We start from the raw sequence: 26,372 nt of genomic DNA on the forward strand, positions 1-26,372 counted from the left end.
ACTCACCTCCAGGGGTACATGCCTTCATTTCTGACACCTGGAGAACTCCCTTTCTTGCTTTCGAGGTCAGCTAAGAATTATAAAACAATTTAAAAAAATGTTTCATCTTACATTTCCATGTGTTTGGAAGAGGAAGTGGGAGGACTCCCCCATCAGCTCAGCCTACCATTTTGACCTGGAAGTCTGTACTGTTAATAGAGCTAATAACGGAAAACACTTCGACAGCGGTTACAGCGTGTGAAGCACTAGTCTTTTTTTTTTTTTTTAAGATTTTTTTAATTTATTTGACAGAGAGAGAGAGATCACAAGTAGGCACAGAGGCAGGCAGAGAGAGAGGGGGAAGCAGGCTCCCCGCTGAGCAGAGAGCCCGATGCAGGGCCCGATCCCAGGACCCCGGGATCATGACCCGAGCTAAAGGCAGAGGCTTTAACCCACGGAGCCACCCAGGCGCCCCTGAAGCACTATTCTAACATACTCTGAAACCGGCACTAAAATCCCCATCCTACAGATGAGAAGCTTAGGTGAGAAGACGGAATTTGCTCGAAGTCACACAGCTAGTTGGTTCTTGACTGCTAAATACTGCTCCCGTGATACCTCTATGTGCCCTTTAATCAGTACTTTCTGTCCCCTTTGTCACCCAACTAGACATATTGGTAGGATAACACCTCCTGGCGGCTAGGTAGGGGCACATGATTAGCTCTGACCCTGAGCTGCAAAAGAGGTTGACCAGTAGCTTCTGGGCCAGAGCACTTCATTGCAGGAACAAGTCCCTGGAGAGCTCTCTTATCTCTGATGCAGTACCCCACAATGTTTGAGACGGTGGCTACTGCCTCAGCCAGGGCTCTCAGTTAACCACGCCCACCAATGACCAACAACAGACACGCAACGAAAGATAAAAAATACAATAAGCCTTTCCTAGTTGAAGCTGCTGATGTTTGGAGGTTACTGTTCATAAAACTCAAGTTACTCATGTTAACACATAATTGTGTGTTATTCCTTTTTGAAAGAATTCATAAATGTTTTTAAAATGCCTACTTTTACAATGTTCACAATAGCCAAACTGTGGAGAGCGGAGATGCCATTCAGCAGACGAATGGATAAAGATGGGGTCCATATATATACAACGGAGCATTCTGCCTCCATCAGAAAGGGTGAATACCCAATTTTGGCATCAACATGGACGGGACTGGAGGAGATTATGCTGAGTGAAGTAAGTCAAGCAGAGAGAGTCAATTATCAGATGGTTTCACTTATTTGTGGAACAGAAGGAATAGCATGGAGGACATTAGAAGAAAGAAGGGAAAAATGAAAAGGGGGAAATCAGAGGGGGAGACGAACCATGAGAAACTATGGACTCCGGGAAACAAACTGGGGGTTTTAGAGGGGAGAAGGGTGGGAGGATGGGTGAATCTGGTGATGAGTATCAAGCCAGGCACGGACTGCACGGAGCACTGGGTGTTATACTCAAACAATGAATCATGGAACATGACATCAAAAACTAATGTACTCTATGGTGACTAACATAACACTACAAAAAATTAACAAATAAATAAAACACTCACTTTTCATTTCAAATGCAGTTAGTATTGACAGCGATAACACACATACACCACAGCTCTCAGGAGCTCTCGACAATTTTGAAGGATTCAAAGTGGTCCTGAGACCACAAAGTGTGAGAAATGCTACACTAGGAAACGCTCACCAGAGGAAAGCCTAGGTAGTGATATTAATATCAGACCAACAGCCCTAAAAAGGGCAAAACACACTAGAGATGAAGGCGTATCTCTCCCTAGTGACAAAAAGAAACAACCGCCAAAACAAAAGAACCCTGTGCATATATGTGCCTGAGAGCCTTTCCTTGAAAAGCAGAAAACAAAAAAGCGACCCAATCACGTGGAAAGCTGAAGTCACAGACCCGGAAGCAGATTTTACGTGCCCCTTGCAGAAACTGACAGAGGAAGCAGAGAGGTGGGAGGTCACGTCAAGACGCGGACAGGAGCATTCAGGAGGCTGCTCCAGAAAGCCTATTCAAAGCCCTGTCTCCACGGCCTGGTTACTGCACCTTCTCAGGCACACGCGGAGCAGTGACTACTGGTGACCGTTCCCACGCCCCAGAAGACGTCCGAACAAGTGGGGAAGAACCAGTACGCTATGGGGCGTGATTCTCTGGCACCCAGGCAACTCAATGGCAAAATCAATACAAATGTTTGGAAATTAAGAAACAAGGGGTTAAAAAAGAAAAAACAATGGTAATTTATAGAATGTAATGGACTCAGTGATTTAAAAAAAAAAAAAAATGGCACCAAACGTGGTATTTGTGGTGCGTAGAAGTGCTATGTGAGGGAGGATGTATAGGCTTTTGTATATTTCAAAAGAAGAAATAGCATAAATGAGCTCAGAGCCGCAGTCCTGTTCAAAATTGCTGTTAACATAACTGCTTCCTGACAAGAACTGTTGATTGTGGCTAAAATAAACCAGAGTCCTTCCCAGGAAAATAGAAAACCTCTGTAATTTTCAGGGCTTACTAGGTGTTCACACTGTGAAGCCTTTCCAGCCCCAGCCCCAGATCCCTGCACAACCTCACCCTCGTCCGTTTGCCTCCTGACTCACTCTTCCCCCGGCCACAAAAGCCTTTGTGGATTTCTCAAACTTGCAAGGTTCTCTTCAGCCTCCAAGACCTCACAGGGGATGTCCGGCCACTCCCTGGAGGTGGCAACTGGCCCACTCCCCCTTTGCTGGCCAACTCTAGCCTATCCCTGAGACCTCAGTCACCATCTGGCCATGGAGCTCTGTGTGAGCTCGGCCACGGCAGGCCTCCTCCCTGAAAGCTCTTACCATGACTAGAGAAAACACCCTGATGTCAGGGAGTATCTGTTTAATGTCCATCTCCCCCAGCCAGACAATAATCACAGTAAAACAAAAAAGGGAGGGTTGGTAAGAGGGACTTGGGTTTTTAGGTGCTATCACTGGTTTTCACTATATAAAGAACCATGCTCAATAAATGAATAAATGTTGCTGCCAATGTGCTCATTTCTTCTGCCCAAAAGTGGCCGAATACTTTCAGTTTAGACGTGCTAACTACTGCGAACAATGCAAGAAGCGCAGATGTGCATTTGCAGACCTGTCTCCCTGAGTCTAAGTGAGTTAAACAGACAAAATGACAGGACCAATGAAGTAAGAAATTGGGCAATTTCGCACAGTGGATAGTGCTAACATGATGGATGCCCAGGGCACTGCACAGTGGCAGTAGATGGCCACCCCTACACGGCTTCTGCCCCAACTCTGCCTGCTCTCCCTTCTCATCTTCCAAGGCTCTCCGCACTCCAGGGACGCTGGCCTTCTCGCACATTCCTCAACCTTGCTGTGCTCCTCTCCACATCAGGGCCTTTCCCTATGCTGTTTCCTCTGTTTGAAATGCTCTTCCCTTTAAATCTCAGTACCCATTTCATTTCCTCAGGGAAGGCTTTCCTGAGTCTCAGAATTGGTCAGGCTCTCCTGCTGCATGTTCCGCAAGTACCCTGTACATTGGGGATGGTCCCAGATGCCTTCCTAGCCTTCAGAGATGAAGTAACTCAGAAGCTTTTGTATGTTTGAATGAAGTACAGGCATGAGGGCCCGCTCTGCTAATCCTAGCAGTCCGCCAAGTCCACTGAATGAAATCCCAGTCAAGGAAACGAATCCGGATCAGCACAGCCACTTAGAGAAAACCATTTCCCCACCTCACATTTATATGTCTCTATTCCAAATTTGGAGGTGGGGGCTTAGGTTCCCATGTCAATTTATAAAAGCCTGCTTGACCAGTAAAGCACTGGACGCAACAGGGAAATGCTCGCCAAGTCTGGGCACGGCTCCTTTGGGGGACAGCTCTGGGCAGCAGATCAGGGGTCACTCAGCTCACACGTCACCTGCCAAGTGGTCACAGGAACTCCCCACACTCAAGCTACTTTATATCTCCTTGAAAGAAAGGCGGTTCCTGACTGTCTTGCTTCCCTAAAGGGCAGCTGTATTTAGGTTCTGGGGGTGCGCAACCCAACGACATTGCTCCTACCATAGCTGCTGCCTTACAGAGCTACAAGCTCGCCGGGCTGGGAGGCATCGCAGCAGCTGGTCCTTCAACCCCTCTGCTCGTTTAACGTGTGAGCTCACTGCTGCAAAGGCCAAGGGGAAAGGGGGCACTTATTAAATCATGGAGAACTCTCCCAGGACGAGGCTGAAACCTCTATAAGTAAGTACACTATAGCAACCCAAACTTGAACAAAAAGAGTCTTCTTATAGTGGTGTTTCCCAAATGTCAGCTTTTCAATGCCACCTTTAGACTTCCTTGCCGTGTTCGTATTTCACCTGCTCCATATATGCTTAATGTTTTCCTTTAAATCAACTCACTATTATACTTCAATAATAATATATTATTACATAAATATTATGCTTATTATGGTACATATTATGCTTATTTTTCTCCTTATGTGATTTAATTGAATAAGGAAATTTTATATTGCTGTAAAATCACAGGTTTCAAATGTTAGTCATTTTTATTTCATTGAAATATGCAACTATTAAAATGGAAAGTGTTTCTCAACATATTTCGTAAAATCACCTTGCCTAGCACGCATTGAGAAATTCTGATCCTGGATACGCCACAAAAAGATCCCTTCACCAGCTGCCCACACATTTCTTTCATTAATACAAGACTAAATTCTATTATCAAAGTGCTAAATAAACAGCTTGAGAGGCCTTCGGGTGGGGACTGACTGCGGCACCAGCAATGCAAACATCCTTCTGTGAAGCCTGCTTTGAAGAAGTCTCTTCAAGAGGAAGAGCTAGAGACACCTGGAAGACTCAAAATAATTTTTTAGCATAAGAGTGGTTAACCAGGATTCACTGACAACTGATAAAAAAAAATCATTATTCCTTATATTGGCTTCCTGTTGCTGTTTTAACAAATTATCACAAACTTAGGGGCTTAACACACATTCAAATTTCAGATCTGTGAGAATTCCCTATAGACACCTAATTAAATTTGCTTTTCTCCTCTGAGTCTGTCTCATGTCAATTTGATTTCCCATCCAGCTGGAAGGACCTTGAAGAACAGAGGAAAATTCTTCCTCCCCAACAGTATGCACCAGGTGTTACAGGAGTCAAATATATGCATGTTCTGGAATAAAGTGTGATCTAAGACCAAGAAAGGAAACTCACTACACACACACACACACACACACACATACGCACGCACGTGCGCACGCATTCCCTTAGAGTCCTGGAGATCAGAAGTCCAAAGTCAGTTTCACTGGACTGAAGTTAAGGTGTCCCTTTAGGGGCTGTGGGGGAGAATTCATTTTCTGGCCTTTTCCAGCCTCTAGAGCTGTGTCCCCTGTATCCCTTGGCTTGTGGCCCCTTCCTCCATCTTCAAAGCCAGTAGAATAGCATCTTTTCAATCACCACCTTTCCTTCTTCTGCCTCAAATCTCTTTCTGCCTCCCTTTTATAAGGACACTTGTGATGACCTTTTGAGACCAAACACACAATACAGGATGATCTGTCTGTATCCTTAATTTATTATTAACACATTGGCAAAGTCCCTTCTGCCACATAAGGTACCATTCACAGATTCTAGAGATCAGGATGTGTATTTGGTGGGGAAGTGGGGCTGTTATTCAGTCTACCACATTACTTTCTTAAATGTTCAACAGGAAAATTCAGTTGAGTGGCTCTAATAGACCTTTACAATGGCAATTCACTGAGGTGTATATGAAATCTTTGGTCTTCTGTCCTTCAAGGACATTAGTCATATTTTCTGCCTCTCTGAAAAGACACACTGATCTCCTCAATCTCAGTGCTGACACTGTGAAGGCAAGTGCCCTTCTTTGCCATTCTGCTTTCTTTCAGAAAGCAAGAAGTGCTCAAAGATTAACAGAGAAGCATCAGAAGGACTGGGCCAAAGTTGGGACATCGGAACATCAAAAAGAGTGTCAGGATTGGCACACATTAGCAAAATTTGGTGGAACAGTCTGTTCTTGGTGCTGTTTCTACCATCCTTTTTGGTCCTGACTTTAAGGCTTGGCCAGTGCCAAAATTAGGAACAATTATGTTAGTCAAGTCGATCCCATTCATCTTCTTGTGTTAGTGTTCTTTTCCAAAGGTCCTGCCCTTTTGAGTATGAACTTTAAGGAACTGTTCGGTAAGCAGTTCCGTGACTCCCCATTCTGGAATGGCATCCAGGTAGTCCACATGAGCCCTTCGTGCCCAACCATCCATACATTTCGGCTTGAACTGAAGGGCACAGAACTCTGTATTTCCACAAGGTGATCTCCTTGACTCGGTTCCCCAACCCCCAGACCCAGGTACAATTTAGGCCTCCAGTACTAGGGTTTTCACTTAACTGCTAATCCTTTTCCTCATTAGGCTTGGTCATCGGCATATGAACAGGGCAGTTACTGGTGTTGGTCTGGCCCTTTTTTAAATCTATGTGAGAAGACTGAAACCTGAATTCCTAAGCTGATGATAATTTGGCTCTTCAGCTTGTGGTTAGGTCCTAAGTACAATGTATTTTCTTAGTAAGGTTTTGGTAGTTGATTCCAAAATAGCCAGCTGGCCATTATCTTAGCTCATTGTTTCTCTCATTTAATGAAAACCAAACGACTAATTCAGTAGGTCAGTAAATCAAATAGAGATATTTACAACAAAAGTGGTATCCTTCTCTAGTGTCCCTGGCTCCTCATTACACACTCAGGTCACAATAAAAATCCAGATGGGGCTGCCACCCTGCTCTCAATACCTACAGACAGAATGGCTTTTTTGATTTTGATAAAAGGAATAAAGGCCAATTGTAGTCTTGGCAGGGATATCAGTTTTTATCCTTACAGAGTCTCTCAGTCCCTATGAAGGAAAATGGCTGACTCTGCCCTATTTCTGAGGAGCAAACGTGCACATTAGAAAACCACCAGCATAACTACAATCTCTCTGGGAGGCCACCACAGAGAAAACCCAGCTTATTTTGGCGACTAAGTGGAAAAATACCTCCTGTTTGCCTATGTACACATGTATGCATCCGGGGCTGGGATGGAGCAGAGGGCTGGGAGGTAAAGAGGAAGAAGGGAAAAGGACGGGGGTAGAAAAGGAGATCAAAACCGTGACGAGGATGGTACGTGTGTCTGTGTAACTCCAAGTGTACTTCCGCGCACATGCGTGGGGTCTGTAGCTGCAATGCGGGCATAGGAGAGACAATATGAACAGAGAGTGCTCACGTTTGAAGGGGACATTGGTTCTCAAACTCGGCAGCACAAGGAAGCCATCCAGGAAGCCTTAAAGATGTGGATGCTTGGGACCCAACCCTGGAGACTCTAGTCTAACTGGTCTAAGTACTACGGGGAGTGGAACCACGGTCCCTGGAAAGAGTCTACATTCCAGTCCCCAGAACATGTAAATATGTTACAGTACACGGCCAAGAAGCGTTAAGGTTGCTCACCAATTGACCTTAAAATGGGGAAATTATCGTAGATTATCTGGGTGGGCCAAATGATATCACAAAGGTTCTTAAACGCAGAAGAAGCAGACATAAGTTAGAGGTCAGGGTGATGCGATGTTAGTAGGACTCAGTTCACTGGTGTTGGCTTTGAAGACGGGAGGAGGGGGCCATGAGCCAAGGAATGGAGGAAGCCTCCAGAGGCCAGAAAAGGCAAGGAAATTAATTCTCCCCTGGAGCTTCCAGAAAGGAATTGCAGTCCTGCCCACATCTTGCCTTTTTTTTTTTTTTTTTTCAGCCCAGGGAGATGTGGGTCAGACTTCTGACCTCCAGAACTGTAAGATAATAAATGTGTGTTGTTTTAAAGCCACTAAGTTTGTGGTAATTTGTTACAGCAATAAAAGAAATCTAAAACACTGTTACGGCCTGAGCTTCCAGGAGTTTCAAAGCCCCCCAGGTGACTCTAACAGGCGGCAAAAGGACGATAACCACCAGACTACAGGGAAGACAAGACAAGGACACGCTGGCATGGTTGCTTATGCTGGGAAGATGCATGCTGATCTCACCCGGGAAGTCAGCAAGTCACCCACCAAAGAATGTACCATTGGTTCTTAGCCACCCGCCCAGACATGACTACACAGTGGCTTACCGAGGCACATCACAGGATGGGCCTGCTTCACCATCCTGGTGGCTAGAATCCTTTCTTGTCCAACCGCTAACTATGCTATACTTCCTTTAGAGAAAGAGTAATTGGGGCTCCTGGGTGGCTTAATCAGCTGAGCGTCCAAATCTTGGTTTTGGCTCAGGTCGTGATCTCAGGGTCGTGGGATCAAGCCTCGCATAGGGCTCAGCACTCAGTGAGAAGACTGCTTAGGATTCTCTCCCTCCAGCTCTGCCCACCTCTCTATAAAATTAATAAATCCCCCCCCCGTTTTTTAAAAGAACAATTATACCTATGATAAGCAGATTTTCTCTAGAGTTTATTTTCTTACTAACACTCTCTCCAGGAAGGAACTGGCCAATCACTGAATTATACGCAAATATGTAAATTAGTTAGCACCATCAGGAAAAGGACTCAGATATCCTCCCTTCAGGGCTTGAACTAGTAAGAAGCACTAGTAGGATTATAAAGATAGAGGGTTTCTCCGTTTGCTTTAGCAATCTACTTATCCACCATAGACAATAAATAGATGAGTTTATTTCTTTATGACAAATGCAGTAGTGTTGTGGGAAGAAATGAACTCATTCTCTGTGGAGATTGAGAAAGGAAGTCCTTGCTGAACAGTATCCATTCCCAGGACTGCTGTGCTCACAGGCCTGTGGTCATTTTTCTTGAAAGCAAACCATCGCGAGCTTCCATGGTACTGTCCCCGGAGCTAAAGCCTTAGAACCTACGTGGGCTTCCTTAGAGAGGAAGGGCAGTGTGGTGGAAAGAGCAGTCACAAGGATCTGATGACCCATGCTGGAATTTCGATGCTGGCACTTCTAAGTGATGTGATGTTAGGAGGCCCCTCGGCCACTCTGAGCTCCGTCGCTAGCAAACAGGACTAGCATGGCCTTCGTGATGCTGTGTACTGATTACATGCAGTGACAAAGATGGAGGCCCTACTGTTTCTACACTTTCACACGTCACCTCCACACAGAAGCTTCTGACGTTCCTTCTCATTGGTCCTGTGTTCTCGCTGAGCTCTGGGACCAAACCTCCAACTGTCTACTCAACACTGCCACTCGGATGACTCTTGGGGCATCTCTAACTGGACATGTGCCACCTGGACTTGGGCTCTCCACTCACAGACCACTGGTCCCCCAACCCAACCAACCACTGCAGTACAAGTGCCATTGGTCACCTGCCTCTGTCCTCTTTCTCTCCATTCCAACGGCTGCACCGCTCATACCATGCGCCACATGGTGGGGTCCCCTCGCACCATGTGCCACAAGCTTGGGAGCTTTTCGCGGGGTGGGGGTGGGGGTGGCACCCTGACAAAGCTGTTTCCCCAAGCCATCCTGCTGTGGTTTTCAATTATCTTGCTCCAACCAGATCTGTCACATCAAGTCCTGAGCAGAGATCTTCAAGCACTTTTCTGCCCCACGGTCTGCAATTTATGAGGGAAGAGGTGCCAGCTTCCCTGGGTGCGTGGATGCCAGAGTCCCCGTGGCCTGGAGCACCACACGTCAGTGTACAACGCTCTGAGCAATTTCATCCCATTGTCACATAATGAAAAAGCTCCTCGGACACGTGGCTCATAAAACTAAGTATTTTTTAAAGCAGCGACGAAGGACTAGACATTGCCTATCAAATTTCTTTACATGGCATTCAGCTCACTACAATCTAACTCTGCCAAAAAGCGCCCTCGACTGCGTTGAACTGTAATATTCCACGGGTGCTGAGCTACTTTACATGTCTTGTAGTCTTCAACTCGCTTCACAAATATCTGAGCCTCTCATATGCACGCTACACGGCAAACGTGCTCACCGCCAGACGTGTTCTTACCGTTTTGTTCATCCAGTTCATTGCCAATTTCCTTCCCCATCTGTTTCTGCCGACTGATGATAGAGGATAGGGCATCCAGGCCTGCATCCTGTTCTGAAAGAAGAAAAAAGGCCACTAAAAACCAAAGGAAAACAATTTCGAGTCCACACCCAGGCATGTAATGCAATTCAATATACTATAAAAGTAACACTTAGGTCTGGAAAAGAGAAAAATACAGTTAATATTAAGAGAAAATAAAGAAAAAAATAGTAAATACCGATCTCATACCTTAAACGAAAACGGTTGTCAGATAAATTAAAATTTTAAATATTACAATGGAAATAACGAAAGATTTGACTACATAACATTTAAACTTGAACACATAAAGAGCAAATGCAGATAGGTAAGAAATATATTCCAATTTTCTAAATGGGCAAAGGAGAGAGAGACATGAAATTCACAAAGGAATACCAAAGGAAAAATAAATAAAGGCTTTGACAGCACTGGTTTTTTTAAAGATATCAATAAAAATCAACGATGAGCTTTTTTTTTTTTTTTTGGATTATCATATTTGGAAGGACTGAAAAGCACGCCAGGCCCAGGGTTAACTGACGTGTGAAAGAGGAGCTCCGAAGCACTGCCATGGGAAGACGGGAAACGTACCTTTCTACAGGGTAAATCATGCCTACGTTGTCACCTCTCAACTGCATGTGTATGAACGTTAAGAAAACATTCAGATGGTATGCAACAAGGTATTTACGAGGATATCCCCTGAAACGTTTCCTGGGCTGTTTATCAGTTTACTGCCTTTCAGTCCCAAAGTCACCCTTTTTGGCTGCTCAGTGAAAACGCGTCAGGATCCTTTAAGTACTTCTTCCTTTGCCTGCTCTGTCAATAGGCAGGACTGCAGAAGCTTGGCATAAGGACGGGGTGTGGCTTCTGGGCTCCCTCCAGCTCCCCCGACAAGCTCCTGCAATGCTTACAGCTACTCCCTCCCCTGGCCTGGCGGGTGGGACTTGAGCTCACAGGCTGCGGAGTGCCCCGGGGCCCTGGTCGACCAGCTCTCCCTCCAGAGCGGCAGAGTATCCTGCCCTGTTGCTCTCCTCCCCTGCTATGGTTAGTAGAAATGTTACATTTTCCCCTGTTCAAATCTCTTTTTCCTGATTGGACCCCAGATGCATACATGTATAGTAGTGAAAAACTCGAAACTATCTAATGCCCAAACACAGGGGTTTGTTTTAAAATATGTAGTATATTCCTAAGTAAAACACTTTTAAAAAAGATATCGTATATGAACATTTTGATGTTAAAAGAAGTTCATGATACATAGGTAAGCATGGATACAAAACATATATAATAAAATAGCATTTTTGCTTTAAAAAATGAAGACATATGAGTTTGCTAGATTTTGAAAATTTAAAGGTAAAAGAATCCAAGTTATTCGAGATCCTTTCTTTAAAATGTGTCATTGCTCTCTGTTTCTGTTTTTGTGTTTCACGGGACAGTCTCCATGAGCTCTTTGAACTTTTCTCTTCACGTTCCGGGGCACTGGGGAAGAACATTCTGGGGCTGAGTCTAATGATAAGGGATCTTTCTACCCCAGCCATATGCTAGATGAGGGCAACGAGTCATTCGCAGCTTCACTTGCTGATGGGGATTTTTAAATGGCTGTGTCTCGGAAAAGCAGATCTACAAGAACAGAAATCACGAAGGTCTTTTCTTACCCAAGATCACATTAACATTTACTTATTTTTTTCCCTCGTCTTTTTATGGAATTAAGCCATTACACTTAACTTGTTAATTCATCTGGAATTTATTTAAACTAATGGTGTGAGGTAAGGACCCCTCAGTAACATGTCTTTGACACTATGTACATTTTTAACTATACAAATGACCTGCCATCTCCAGGGATTGTTCCAAGGGGCCATTTTATAGCAAAATCACTTTATAATGAGGACCTTTCGGGCTTGAGCAACAACCTTTTGGATGGCCTCCAAGAAAAATCTGTCGTCAACCTAGTGCTGCTATAGGACGACCGACCTTGAGGTACAGCTCCAAATGCATCTCAAGCACAGTCTATATGAGGGGTCAAGGGTCAAGGGTCAATGTGGATTTAAAGGTAAAACAATTTAACTAGAATTAGGAAAAGAATCAGGAAAGCCCTGAAGTTGCTTTATCTGGCAGAGACCTAGATTATGAATGGAGATACCAATACTCCTGCACTCTTTTCTCTCAATCTTGGCTCACTGCCTGACTTGACTACCAAAAGGTTATCTTGCTGATGCAAAACAGAACGAGGGTCGAAAACTCTGGGCCACTTAGTTCTGTAAGAACCTGGTAGCTCCTCACTAGGATAAAGTTTCCATTCCATAATGCAAAGACACAGAGGGTCCAGGTAATGGAGATGCTGTGTATGTATTAACGATCACACTGATGACCTGAGCTTCTCCAGGCTTACGGTGGCATTTCCAAGGGGATGCAGTGCAGTCACCCGAGTGGCACTGAGCAACAGCAAATGCTACTCACAGAGACAGAAGCAATCAAGACCCACGCAATTATGTGAAGCCGTGCGAAAATACGCTAATGGCACGCTCGTAGCTCACTGCCCCTAATCTGCCCTCCATCACATAACCCCAGTCACTATGATATCATAACCATTTGCCACACACCACACTCTATCAACCGTCTGTCAGTATTACAACGGTGTTAGTTTAAGGATGGATGAGCACGTTACCCAGAGTAACGGCCCCCTGAAGATGTTCACATCCCAACCCCTCAAACCTGAGATTAGGAGACCTTCCATTGCAAAAGTAACCGTGCGGATGTGATTCCGGCTACAGAATCTGAGCTGGCAGAGGGTTCTGGATGATCCAGCTGGGCCCAGTATAACCGTGAGTCCTTCAAAACAGAGAATCTGTCCCAGCTGTGGTGAAAGGGAGACTTGAAGAAGGTCAGGGAGATGCAAGTTGCTGGCTCTGAACACTGAAGAAGGGGACTGGGAGCCAAGGGATGTGGGCGGGGGGGCTCGAGGAGCCAGAAAAGGTGAGGGAACGAATTCTTCCCTGGAGCCTCCAGAAAGGAACCAGCCCTGCCAACACCTTGATCTTGGCCCAGGAAGAGCTGTATTGAACTTGTGACCTGTAGAACAGGAAGATAATAAACTTGCGTATTAAGTCCCTAGGTTTGTGCAAATTTATTGCAGCAGCAATGGAAAACTAATACAGTCATTGTTTCTGAAAATCCCCTCGGAATAATTAGGTGTTTGGATCCTTCCTATCTTTAGACGCTCGGAAAAACCATCCCCTCACTGAACATCATGTAATTGTGGGAGGGCTATCTGGTGGCTCTAGATCAGAGAGGGACAATCATCACAACATGTTCTTGCCAAAAATAACAAACTCAATTCTAATCAAGCCACCAAATCTAACTACCAATTTACAGAAAATATGTGGGGAGAGGAATATGTTAAACAATATATGGGATTACAAATAGCAAGTCTAGATAGTGGGAAAGTATAGGGCGAATGACCTTCCTTCTTCAACAGAGAAACTGCAAAGGGAAAAAGAGAGGGTTGGCAAAAGCACCTATCTATTAAAGACACTTAAGGGACATATCAATCAGTTGCAATGTATAGACCACATTTAGATCCTGAATCAGATGACCTAAAAAAAAAATCCATCGTGGGAAATCTGGGAGATATGAACACTGGGTATTTGATTATCTTAAGGAATTCCCATTAAATTATTAAGGGTGATAATGGCATTATGGTTATATTTAAAAAAAAAAATCTTTACCTTTTATAAATATGCTTTAGAGATACATTCCCAAATATCCACCGCTAAAAGGGTATGTCGTCTAGGATTTGCTTCAAAAATAATCTGGGGGGAGTGGTGCCTGGGTGGCTCAGTAGGTTAAGGCCTCCGCCTTCAGCTCAGGTCATGGTCCCAGGGTCCTGGGATCAAGCCCCACATTGGGCTCTCTGATCGGCAGGGAGCCTGCTTCCTTCTCTTTCTCTGCCTGCCTCTCTGCCTACTTATGATCTCTGTCTGTCAAATAAATCAATAGAATCTTAAAAAAAAAAAATCTTAAGAAAAATAATAATCCAGGGGATGGACAGTGTGGGGAGGTGGGTAGATGAAGAGATGAAACAAGACTGGTTAGGAGTTGGTAATGGTTGAAGCAATTGATGGGCAAAATGGGACTGTTACCTTATTTTACCTACCTCCTTATTTTTGAAACTGGCCATGGCAAAAGGTTACCAACATTTTAACAGGCAGAGAAAACCGAGGGACATTCCTAAGAGCTGCCACCCCTGACCAAGCACATGACCAGGGCCCCAATGGCTGGAGCTGTGTCTTCCTTTCCTGTATTTTCACCCCAGTTCTGAGCCCAAGCAATGGCACTGAGCATACTTAATTAATATGCTTCCATCAAGGAGTGACCACAGAGGGCCCACTAGGCTTGCACAAGAATGCACTTTATTCCCCGGTGGACATGGGGGAGGGCTTGCGGGCAATACTAGACATTCCTGAGTTTAGGTCATAGGAAAAGTAGTTGATGCTTTGTCAGTCCAGGGCCCAGAAAGAAGCAATGGGAATTCTCACATTTGACGCAAGGAGGAACTCTCCTTGGATAAGGGGAAGTAAGGGACGGAGGAGGAAGGCTGGACACACTGGATAAAATTAATTACTCCATTGGGAAAACTCCCAGATGCTTCTATTTTTGTTTGCGTTTTAAGATTTGGGGAGAGGAATCCTGGCATAGGTAACAGCCACGAGAAAGGGTATCTTCCAAGAAGGTCATCTGTGAAGTTACGGTTGCTGGGGTTTGAAGGTGAGCTGCCCAGCTTTGCCGGGTCTGGCCAGCCACCTTCCCCACCGCTATTCCACACGCCAACCCAGAGGGACCTGAGAACACAGAAGTCCAGAACAAGTGCCCAACTTTCTGCTGGAACCTAGAAAGAACGTCGATGGAATCATGGTACGAAGAGATGGCATTAAAACCCTACGTACAGAGCCCCTGAGTAAAAGTGGAAGGGCACGTCCTCTCCTCCACGGTCAGCTATCCGACTCAAGAGGCAAGGGTCTGTCCTACCTAAAAAGTGACCCTTCTCTCTTCTGTCTCAGGGATTTTCGAGGTGATCTGGTTAGTGCTGGCCCCTCACCCGTCTTCTGCCTCATGCCCATCGGTGCCTCAAATTACAGCTTCGGGAGCACAGAAGCCAAAGACTGGCCAACTGGTTGTCATGAGGCTTCATTTCGAAGTTAGAAAAGGAAAGCATTCATTGCCTTGAGTCTAAGTTCTACCGATGAACTGTTATTTTAGGATGATTTTCAAAGTGTTTTCTAAGGGTCAACAGAAGTACAGAAAAGCTCATGGATTCCATGGGCGAAAGGAAGTTAGACACGACCCTTCGGGGCCCTTGTTTCTTCTAGTGCAGGACCCGGCAATGAAGTAAAACCACGGCAACCTGAGCCCATCCCCAAGCTTCTTCAGGCAGAGAAAAGGCTGATAGGGGTTTAACGTCATGATTGCTTCCATTGTTTTTAGTGTGCATGCGTATCCTTGAAAAACAGCTCACTGGGAAAGTGAAGAGGAATACAGCGCTTTAGAACACCAAGGTAAGGGGAGAAGAAGAAAATGTCTTGAATACAGCCAGTAACTGTGCCCTACTCCTTCATGTGTCCATCCCGTCCCCACCCTCCACGCACCCCCAAAGATGATGGAGCAAACAATAAGGACGCTCTCTGCTTTGGAGACCCGACACAAAACACGGCAGGCGGCACCCTCTCGCACCTGACCTATAGCAGCCTCCGTACCCAGCGCCCTCTCAGTGATGAGAATACTTCTCCTGACGGAAAGCAGCTTTTCTGGGCCAAAAAAAAGCAACAATGCCAGAAAATTCATTACTACTAGCAAGCAAGACACTTCTTTCAGGAACATGAACGCAGAAGGATGAGTCACTGTAGGTGAACAGCTGTGCACAGCACCCTATGTGGTTTATTTTGCTTCAGACATAATAACGAGAGAAGTACACAGTATTAAAGAGATAAGGGAGACACAGAGGTTCATTTACTAGATAATTCCACTGTGGACAGGGAGTTCAAGACAGAATTAGACTTCTGCTTCTGGCCAAGAGGGACTGACAGGGATCTGATTTACTTCTGGTCTGAAACAGCTGAAAAAGAAACAACTGGAAAAAACAAAACAAAACAAAAACAAAAACAAACACAAAACCACAGGCAAAATACATAAAACTACAGTTGAGAGATGCGGAATGGATCAGGAAATGAAGGCGAGTGCTCCCCAAGGGATGGGAAACAAATGAGATGAGCTCTAGGGCTGCCCCACATATTGCCTGGCATGGGGGACCGAGCGCTGAGAAGCATCCAAATAGGTCAAGGAGGGGAGAGTCCACAAGGCATAGCACAGAGGGGAGAGGGCTGCGCAAAGAAGTTTGCACAGGACCCACCTTGAGGTGTCAGTTGGGTGATCGTTAACCAGGATCCATGTGTAAGGGAAAGAACCATCTGAAAGCCAGAGGGAATGACCCTCTGAGCTCAGACAGGGTTGGACATAGCTCCCATTCCCACCAACCAGGTCACCTCATGATTTACGGGGCGTAAGAGTTCTCAGAATGCCTGTAGCTCTCTAGCAGGCTAGACCACTCGACGCTGGAGCGGCGAACATCTTATGAAGGGCCAGACAGCAAATATCTGGGACTCTGTGGTTCATAGGGTCCCCAGTACAGCTACTCAATTCTGACGCTGAAGCAGGGAAGCACCCATAGGTCATACATAAGTAAGTGAGCAGGGCTGTGCTCCCACAAAAGTTCATTTGAATTGTATATAATTTCTACAAGTCATGAAATCATCTTCTATTTTTCAGCCACTTAAAAATGGAAGAACTGTTTTTAAGCCTGCAGCCCGTTACAAAAACAGGTGGTGATGAGACGTGGCCCACACATCATGGTTTGCTGACTTCCCTAAAAAAAACACCATTCTGGTCCACCTGACAAAATAATACTCAAGTAACTGCACCGCCCCTCCCCCCGAATCCCAAGAAAACTTCTGGAAATACAAAAATATCTAGTACCAAACAAAAGAAAAATTCACACCTGGCTTCCAAATGAATGTTCCCTGGCTAAGATTAGAAACAAAGCAAGGACGCCTGCTCTTACAATTTCTTGTCGACATTGTATTGGAGATTGTAGCAAGTGCAATAAGGCAAGAAAAAGAAATAAAAGGCATCCAAATTGAAATTAATAAGTAAAACCACAATCATTAAAAGAATGTCAGAGTGGATCAAGAAAACAAGAGTCAACTACATGTTGTCTACAAGAGCCCCACTTTAAATATAAAGGCAAATATAGATTAACAGTAAATGGATGGAGAAAGACAAATTGTACTAACACTAATCAAAAGAAAACAGGAGTAGCTATACTAATTTCAGACAGAGCAGACCTCAAAGCAAGTAATTATCAGGGACAAAGACAATCATCATCTACAGAGAAGAGGGCTGATTCCCAGAAGACACAGCCATCTTTAATGTGTACATGCCTAAACAACAGAGTATCAAACTACATGGGGCAAAAACTGATAGAACTGCAAGGAGAAATAGATAAACCCATTATTAGAGTTGAGATAGAACATCACTCTATCAGAAATAGATCCAGTAGGCAGAAAAATCAGTAAGTTGAACTCGCCACCATCAATCAACTGGATATAAGGCACATCTATAAACTATTTCATCCAACAAAAGCAGAATACATGTACTTCTCAAGCTTACATGGAACATTCACCCAAGATAATCCACATTCTGGACCACAAAACGTACATTAACAAATTTTTTAAAAATAGAAATCATACAATGTCTGCTCCCAAACTACAATGGAATGAAATTAGAAATCAGTAACAGAAAGGTAACTACAAAACACCCCAATACATGGAGATTAAACAACACACTTCTAAATAACACATGATCAAAAAGAAATCTCAAGGGAACTTTCCAAATACTTTGAAGTAAATGAAAATGAAAATAAAGCTAAATTCACCAGATTTGGCAAAAGCAGTACACAGAGGGAAAGTTATAGCACTGAATATTTGTTAGAAAAAAAGAGAGATCTAAGATCAAGAGTCTTCCCACACTTCAGAAAACCAGAAAAAGAGCAAATTAGAGGTGCCTGCTGGCTCAGTCTGTTGAATGTCTGCCTTCGGCTCAGGTCATGATCCCAGGGTCCTGGGATCCAGCCCCGCGTCAGGCTCCCTGCTCACCGGGAGCCAGCTTCTCCTTCTCCCCATTTGTGCTCTCTCTCACTCTCTCTCTCTCTTTTTTTTTTTTTTTTAAAGATTTTATTTATTTATTTGACAGAGAAAGACACAGCGAGAGAGGGAACACAAGCAAGGGAAGTGGGAGAGGGAGAAGCATGCTTCCTGCTGACCAGGGAGCCCAAAGTGGGGCTCCATCCCAGGACCACGAGATCATGACCTGAGCCGAAGGCAGACACTTAACAACTCAGCCACCCAGGTGCCCCTCTCTCTCTTTAAATAAATAAAATCTTTTTTTTTTTTTTTTTTAAAAAGAGCAAAGTAGGGGCACCTGGGTAGTAAGCAATTGCCTTCGGCTCAGGTCATGATCCTGGAGTCCTGGGATTGAGTTGCGCATCGGGCTCCCTGCTCAGCAGGGAGTCTGCTTATCTCTCTGACCCTCCACCTTCTCATGCTCTCTCTCTCTTATTCTTTCTCTCTCTCAAATAAATAAAATCTTAAAAAAAAAAGAAAATTAAATCCAAAGTAAGCAGAAGAAATAGTAAGTCAATGAAATTTAAATAAGAAACCAACAGAGTAAAATCAATGAAACCAGAAAGATCAATAAAATCAGTAAGCTTCTAACAAAGCTAACTAAAAAAAAGAGAGAGAGAACACAAATTACTAATCAGAAATTTAAAACATGCACATCACTACAGCTCTAATGGATATTGAAAAGATAATAAAGAAATATTATGGACAACTTTATGCCCACAAATTTGATTACCTAGATGAAAAGGCCTAACTCCTAGAAAGACAAAAGCTGCCAACATTCACACAAGAAGATACTGACAATATGAATAGATCTGTAACTATTAAAGAAACTGAATTAACAATAACCTCCCAAAACAGAAAACACCAGGCCCAAATGGGTTCACTGGTGAATTCTACCAAGCATCAAAGGTAGAAATTATACCAATTCTCTACAATCTCTTCCAGAGAACAGAAGCAAAGAGGATAATTCCTAAGTCACTTTCTGAGGCCACCATTGTCCTAATACCAAACTAGACAAAGACATTAAAGAAAAGAAAAACACAGACCAGTATCACTCTAATAGATAAAAAGAATTCTCAAAAAAATTAGCAAATCAAATCCAATGATGTATAATATACCACAGTCAGTGAGCTTTATCCTAGGTATGCATGCCTCATTCAACATTCAAAAGCCAATTAATGTAATCCATCATATTCACAGGCTAAAAAATTAAATCCATATGATCGTATCACTAGATGCAGAAAAAGCACTTAACAAAATCCAACATTCATTCATGATTAAAAACTCTCAGTAAACTAGGAATAAAGGAGAATTTCCTCAACTTGATAAAGAATACCTATGAAATTCCCAGAACTAACATCACACTTGATGGTGTGAAACTGACGCTTTTCCACTAGGATCAGGTACAAGGAAAGGATGTCCTCTCCCAACACTCCTTTTCAACATTGTATGGAAGTTCTAGCTCATGCAACCAGATGAGACAAGACAAGACAAAAAAAATATGTACAAACTGGGAAGAAAGAAATAAAACTTTGTTTAGAGATGATAGGATCATGTAACGGAAAAGATCCAAAAGAATGAAAAAAATCTCCTCAAAAAAATCTCCTCAAACTAAAAAGCAATTATAGCAAGGTTGCAGGATACAAAGTTAATATACAAAAGTCATTCACTTCATTATAAACCAGCAACGAATGGGTGGAATTTGAAATTAAAAACACAATACCATTTATATCAGCATCCCTCACAATGAAGTACTTCGGTCTAATCTAACCAAATAAGTATAAGATCTCTATGAGAAAAACTATAAACTGGTGAATGGAATCAAAAAAGAACTAAGGGGCACCTGGGTGGCTCAGTGGGTTAGAGCCTCTGCCTTCAGCTCGGATCATGATCTCAGGGTCATGGGATCGAGCCCCACATTGGGCTCTCTGCTCAGCGAGGAGCCTGCTTCCCCCTCTCTCTCTGCCTGCCTCTGCCTACTTGTGATTTCTCTCTCTGTTAAATAAATACAACCTTCAAAAAAAAAAAAAAAGAACTAAAAGAGATATTCCATGTATGTGGACAGAAAGACCCAAACCCCCCCAACTTTATAGATCTAAGGCAATTTTTTTTTTAGATTTTATTTGTTGCAATAAATCTAATGCAATTTTTTTTTTTTAGATTTTATTTGTTTATTTGAAAGACAGAGATCACCGTAGGTAGAGAGGCAGGCAGAGAGAGAGAGAGAGGAAAGCAGGCTCCCCACTGAGCAGAGAGCCCAATGTGGGGCTTGATCCCAGGATCCGCATCGGGCTCCCCCACTCAGCGGAAACCTGCTTCTCCCTCTCCCATTCCCCTTGCTTGTGTTACCTCTCTTGCTGCCTCTCTCTCTGTCAAATAAATAAATAAAATCTTTAAAAAAAAAGAGTTATCCTAAAGCTATAGTATTTAAGACACTGTGCTACAGATGAAAGAACAGATCAACAGAACAGAACAAACTGCCCAGAAATGGACCCACAGAAATATCATAATGATCTCTGACAAAGCAGCAAAGGCAAAGCAGTAGAGAAACACAGTCTTTTCGACAAATGGTGTGGGAACAAATGGACACTCATATGCAAAAGAACCTTCCAGTACATTTTCCTGTGTACTGAAAACTGCTCTAAAAAGGAAGAAAAAAGAGAGTCCTACAGACTTTATGAAAAAGCTCTGAACAAATTACTGAGTTTAACAAGGCTGCATGATCCAAGATCAATATACACAAATCAGTTGTACTTTTACACATTAGCAACAATCAGAAGTAGAAATTTTAAAATGCCATTAAGAAGAGAATAAAAAACATGAAATACTTAGTTGTAAATCTGATACAAAACATACAGGACACAAGTAGTGTCATACATTTCTCAAAACTTCTTGAATCGTACGTTTTTAAGTATGTGCTATTTATGACATGTCAAGTATATGTCAGTAAAACTGTTCTGAAAAGGTATTAGAAAGAAAGACATACCTGTAATACACAAAAACCATGTACAAAAACAGGCACGTGAAAAATGTCTATGACACACATTAAACAAAAATGTCAAAGCTATGGCATTACCCTATATCATGATTTCACTGACATAAAAGTATGTGTGCTTCTATGTGTATGTGTGTGTAGAAAAAAAGCCTGAGGACAGTTATATTGATCTGTTTACAGTCTGAGATTAGAGGACCAATAAGAGGAGTGCTCCACATTACGTATCCCTGTATTGTTTTAACTTCCCATAACAATCATGCATTACTTGTGAAATTTAAAAATGCAGAAGAAACAATTAGGCTTAAAAGCCACTGGACAAGATGAACTTGAAGGTAAAAGCCAAATGGACTTATTTTGTAGAAGAAAAAGAGGGGAGTGTTGTGTTTGGAGAATGAGTCCCATCGTGGAGTGAAGGGAGGGAGGCACGTACATCAGATTTGCCTGGGTTTACGAGACTCAGAGCTCTGGGAGCGCTCTCCCTCCCAGTGGAAATCATTACTTCCATGGGCTCCCTGGTGGACGACACCATCTGTCTATGCCTCAGGATATCACCAAGAGCTTTTGAAGACCAACAGCTTTCCCCGTGATCTTCAATGGTGGTAAGGAACATTCGAGAAGGTAGTAAAATTCTGACAAGGTCTCTGGGCCTGCCCTCTTGCAGTGTTCAATACCTTGGATAATTTTCTGCTGCTGTTGCCGGAGTTCATCAAAACCCAAACCTCTGGTCTCCTCTGGCTCCTCGAAGAGCCAAGGGTTGGGGACTCCTCGCTTAGCCCCTCCAGTCATCAGGCTGGACCTGGAACAAGATGAAATGCGTTACATAAGTCAAAAAATATAGCTCTGCTGCAAATTACTCCCGCAAGCGCAGAGGTGGCCAGCCTCACATGCTTTGCAAATTCAATTCAACCACAATTTATTGCATCCTTAGTTTATGCCAGCAACTGTGTTCAGTGCTGGAAGAGGTTTGAGGATGAATGAGGCACAGGCCTGGTCCCCCGGGAATTACAGCCTGTTAAGGAGACTACAGCAGCATATAATAGCCTTACTAATCTTCCAAGATATATTTGAGTCAATAATCATAAATGAGGGTCTTAAATTTCATAAACATGAGGCCAAACAGAAGTGGCCTCTTCATTATCTGTCTCATAGGCTACGTGACACCAAAGGCACAAATACTATTTCTCAACAAGATACAATATTGCAACCACAGATTGCAGCATTTAAAAATGACCACGGCATTTCTTATTAAAGAGGGTTGGGTTGCGTAAGAAAGAAACAGATACAGGGTTTCAAATCCAATCTCACAGACACAATGTAGCACTCATGCCATAATAAACAAATTCTGAATTATCAGTCTTAATCTTTAGTCGCCCTAGTGGCCCACACACCCCTTCTGCGCCAGGCAGAGTGGCGTCCTTGCTGTCCAAGGAACAGGAAACACACACATTCTCAGCCTCGGTTTATAGGATTTTCATCTCCAGTATTTCCCTTCCTGTCCGCACCTGCCCACATTCCTCAATGACCACCTTGTTCATGAAACCGTCTCTGGCCATTTCAAGCCACAAATGAACAGTCACTCCTTTGGGAGACTGGTTCATAGGAGTGATAAAAAATGATGGTGACATTATCATAGTCGTGGTCACAACGGGGGTGACACGTAGCAAGCACATGCAGTGAGCACAGCTCCAGATGGTGTGCACGATTCACTCACCTCTCCCCCACTCGTGACTCCTCTAGCACTTTGCACAGTTCTTGTGTTGCCTGGAAATAAGTGCTACCCCATTGCTGAACCTTTTATGTAGGTGAGCCTCACATCTACTAGCTGACAGCAGGAACCGGAAGTCACCCTTGGCGGGACTCGATCCCCCGCCCCAACCCAAAGTGAGCAGCTGTTGACACAGGTTCAAATCCGGGCCCCACCCCCTACCAGCAAATCCGGACAGCCAATCCCACCACCAAGGGCTGCCAGGGAGGAAATAAAATAATCCATTTACCCAACAAACATTTAATTGAGACTTAGTATGTGCTAGGCATTCTCATTCAAGGGAATGAGAACAAAACAGAATATAGGAGAAACAGGCCAAAATCTCTGCACTGACAGTGTACGCTTTTTTGTTATAGGAGCTCCTTCCTTTCTGGTGGTGGCAGGTAGGAGGGAGCCCAGGAGGGAAATGTGTGGAAAGCCTTCAGTGTGGTCCTTGGAAGATAAGTTCTTCAACCAACGGTAACTAGTCTCGTTCCCTTGCTGAACGCACTGCACCGCCAGGGCAAATACCACGCATATGGGACACTGCGCACACTAAGCACGAAGGGCTGTACCAACTTCATTTTCAGTCGAGCACTCTGCAACCTATAGAAGATGCTACAGATCGAGAAACAAATCCAGGCAAGAAGAAAACTTTGAACTTCCTTGGATTCAGATTTTAAGCACAGGGCTGCCCTCTACTCAAGGGCACAGACGTGCCAAAGAGAAGCACAGTTTGCTTCCATCTTGTCAAAATGGCAGGCACTGCTGTAAGGCCTTCCTTTACCAGAGGGCCTCAAGGATCTAAGACTTCAAGATGCTGGATCTGTCCCTAGAATAATCTGATTCAGGCTCATCTAACTCTGAAGATGGGGAAGAAAGCATCGGAGAAGGGGAAGGAAGAGGGAGTTTACAAAGTGTTCTTTGACTCTACCATCTCCTTGCAAACACCACTCTGGCTCAAAATAGGACTCCTACCCTTGACCTTAGCCGAAAGGCCAGGAAGCAATCAAAATAGGACTCCTATGGGAGGCTGTGTATGGAAACAAGTGCTAGGACCAATGCAGTGGGTCAGAGGCCCAGACAGTGACCTCAGCAGCGTGCCGTCTGTCACCAGCTCCGAGCAGCCACCAACTCAAATGAGTACACTGCACCTGCATGGACAGTGGACATCGTTCCTCCAAAGTTAACGCTGGAGTGTCAAGCGGGTGGCTCTTGCCACATTGAGAACTCGTTTTTACAAATGATTAAAGGAGAAAACAGAACAGATGTAATCAAACGGATTGAGCAATCTCAAAAACAAATGAGAACTATGGCCTTTACATATACATCCGTATTTAACGCATATGAGAGAACACGGGGCCGCATGGGCACTGCTTAATATTAACATCAAACACACAGGAGCCCAGCAGACATACGGGAAAGATTTCCCGGGGCTGAAGGTAGACCCACAAAGGCCCTAAGCACTTACAGAACGGCTCTGGCCTCACTCTCACATAGTTCCATATAAAAGCAGTAGTAAGCAGTGTGTGACTGGCCAAAGTAGACCAAGGCCACCATTCTTCCCTAACGCATCTCTTCTTGGTTATCTGATTCCAAAGCATTGGAAGTTTGGAAAGTTTCCAAGTTTGGAAGTTCAAGGCTGAACTTTGTCTGTCTCTGCCCTTGGTGCATATACCTGATTGATGCCCCAACTCCAGTGGGAAACTTGGCAATGGATACGTCTTTAACTGCGGGCGCAGGTAAGATCACAGGCATCAATGTTTGCGGAAGACTTTTCTTTTCGTGAGGTTTTATGTTCAAGTTAATACTTGGAATGATACCTGTTATTACTCAGCATTCTCTGAGGCAAGAAGGAAAATATGAATGACTTTAAGACATGCTTCCTGCTTTCAAGGAGTTTACCATTGAACTGAAAACAGAAACTAACCAAATGCAACATAATTTCATTAACCAGAAGAGGATCACAGCTAGCCTCGTATCCCTGGCCATTCCAACGACCTCTTCAGCTCTGTTCTTCTCACCCACAGAACAAGCAAACGAAGTAGGTCATGTCCAACCTGCTTTCTGGCCCAACCCTGAAGGAAGAGGACACCTTCATTACTAGGTAAGGACTCACTTTGAGAAGAGGGAGGCAGGTGTTTTTTATAATCCTGCAGCAGATGACTTTCTATCGGAAATCACTGAATTAGATGATCTTGAAGATCTGTACTTAAATTCTCTCTCATGAAGCTCTAAATTGCATAAATAAGAGCAGGAAGAGGGGGGAAAATTTTCCTCCACAAAAACCTGTTCTGTCCCCCCATTTTCCCAATTTTAATTCAAGAACACTACTGACCCATTGGCTCAGGATCGAAATCTTGGCATCAACTTTGACTTATAACCCACAGCATCTATTGCATTAGCAAACCCATCAGAATATATCTAAGGTCTGACCATTTCTTCTCATGCTATTGCTTCTACGCCATGTCCCTTACTGTCTCCTGCTTCTGCTCCTACCCTCCACAATCTAGTATCACCGTCGGCATAAAATGCAACACCTGTACTAGAACCTACAAGCCACACTAGCCTCCTTACTGTTTCTAGAACACAGTGCATGCATTCTCATCTCAGGTTCTTTGCATCTGCTGTGCCCCTGGGGTTAAGGCACTCTTCCCTCAGATAGCCCCGTAGCCTTGCCCCCTCACTTTATTCTCCTCTGCTGAGGTATCATCTCCTCAGGATGTCTGAGTCCTCTGACTACTCTTATCTCTGGGCTGCCTCAGTCAGTTAAGTATCTGACTCCTGGTTTAGGCTCAGGTCATGATCTCAGGGTCATGGGATCGAGTCCCAAGTTGGGCTCCGAGCTCAGCAGAGAGTCTGCTTGAGAGTCTCGCTCTCCCTCTGCCCCGCTCTCTCTCTCTCAAAGAAATAAATCTTTAGAAATAAAATAAAATAGGGGCGCCTAGGTGGCTCAGTTGGTTAAAGCCTCTGCCTTCAGCTCAGGTCATGATCTCAGGTCCTGGGATTGAGCCCCACATGGGGCTCTCTGCTCAGCAGGGAGCCTGCTTCCCCCCACCCCCACCTGCTTGTGATCTCTCTGTCAAATAAATAAATAAAATCTTAAAAAAATAAAATAAAATAAAATAGTACCCTTCCCTGTAACTCCTCAGCCCGCCTCCTCCTCCTTTTGCATTATTTTTCTCTATAGCATTTCAACAACCAGCCGTTAGATAGGATGCAATTATTTATTTCCTGCCTCCCACACCAGACTAGAAGCTCCCTGGGGTAGGGACTGTCTTGCTCCTTATGATAACCTCCGTGCTCGGTGAAACAGGCACTGAAGGAAAAAACAAAGTTGAGGGAATTAACTTATCCAGCGGAAACCAGGCCTGAATGAATGAAATCAGTCCACGGAGTCAGGAA

At 44.0% G+C, this 26,372-nt stretch overlaps 1 protein-coding gene across 7 annotated transcripts in view; it reads right to left on the bottom strand.

Moving 5' to 3' along the window:
* The window catches only part of STX8 (syntaxin 8), a 243,884-nt gene that overhangs the window by 176,268 nt on the left and 41,244 nt on the right, over window positions 1-26,372 (bottom strand). For 5 of the 7 annotated variants that reach the window (XM_032321203.1, XM_032321201.1, XM_032321204.1 and 2 more), the window contains exons 5-6: window positions 21,895-22,019; window positions 9,950-10,042 (exon numbers count right to left, since the gene is read on the bottom strand). In XM_032321203.1, coding sequence (XP_032177094.1) covers window positions 9,950-10,042; window positions 21,895-22,019 — 218 coding nt within the window. Of the gene's footprint in view, window positions 1-6; window positions 71-9,949; window positions 10,043-21,894; window positions 22,020-26,372 lie in introns of all 7 variants that reach the window. The other 2 variants (XM_032321207.1, XM_032321206.1) reach the window with 1 other exon arrangement.

This window comes from Mustela erminea, chromosome 18 (genome assembly GCF_009829155.1).
Source record: "Mustela erminea isolate mMusErm1 chromosome 18, mMusErm1.Pri, whole genome shotgun sequence".
Lineage (NCBI taxonomy): Eukaryota > Metazoa > Chordata > Mammalia > Carnivora > Mustelidae > Mustela > Mustela erminea.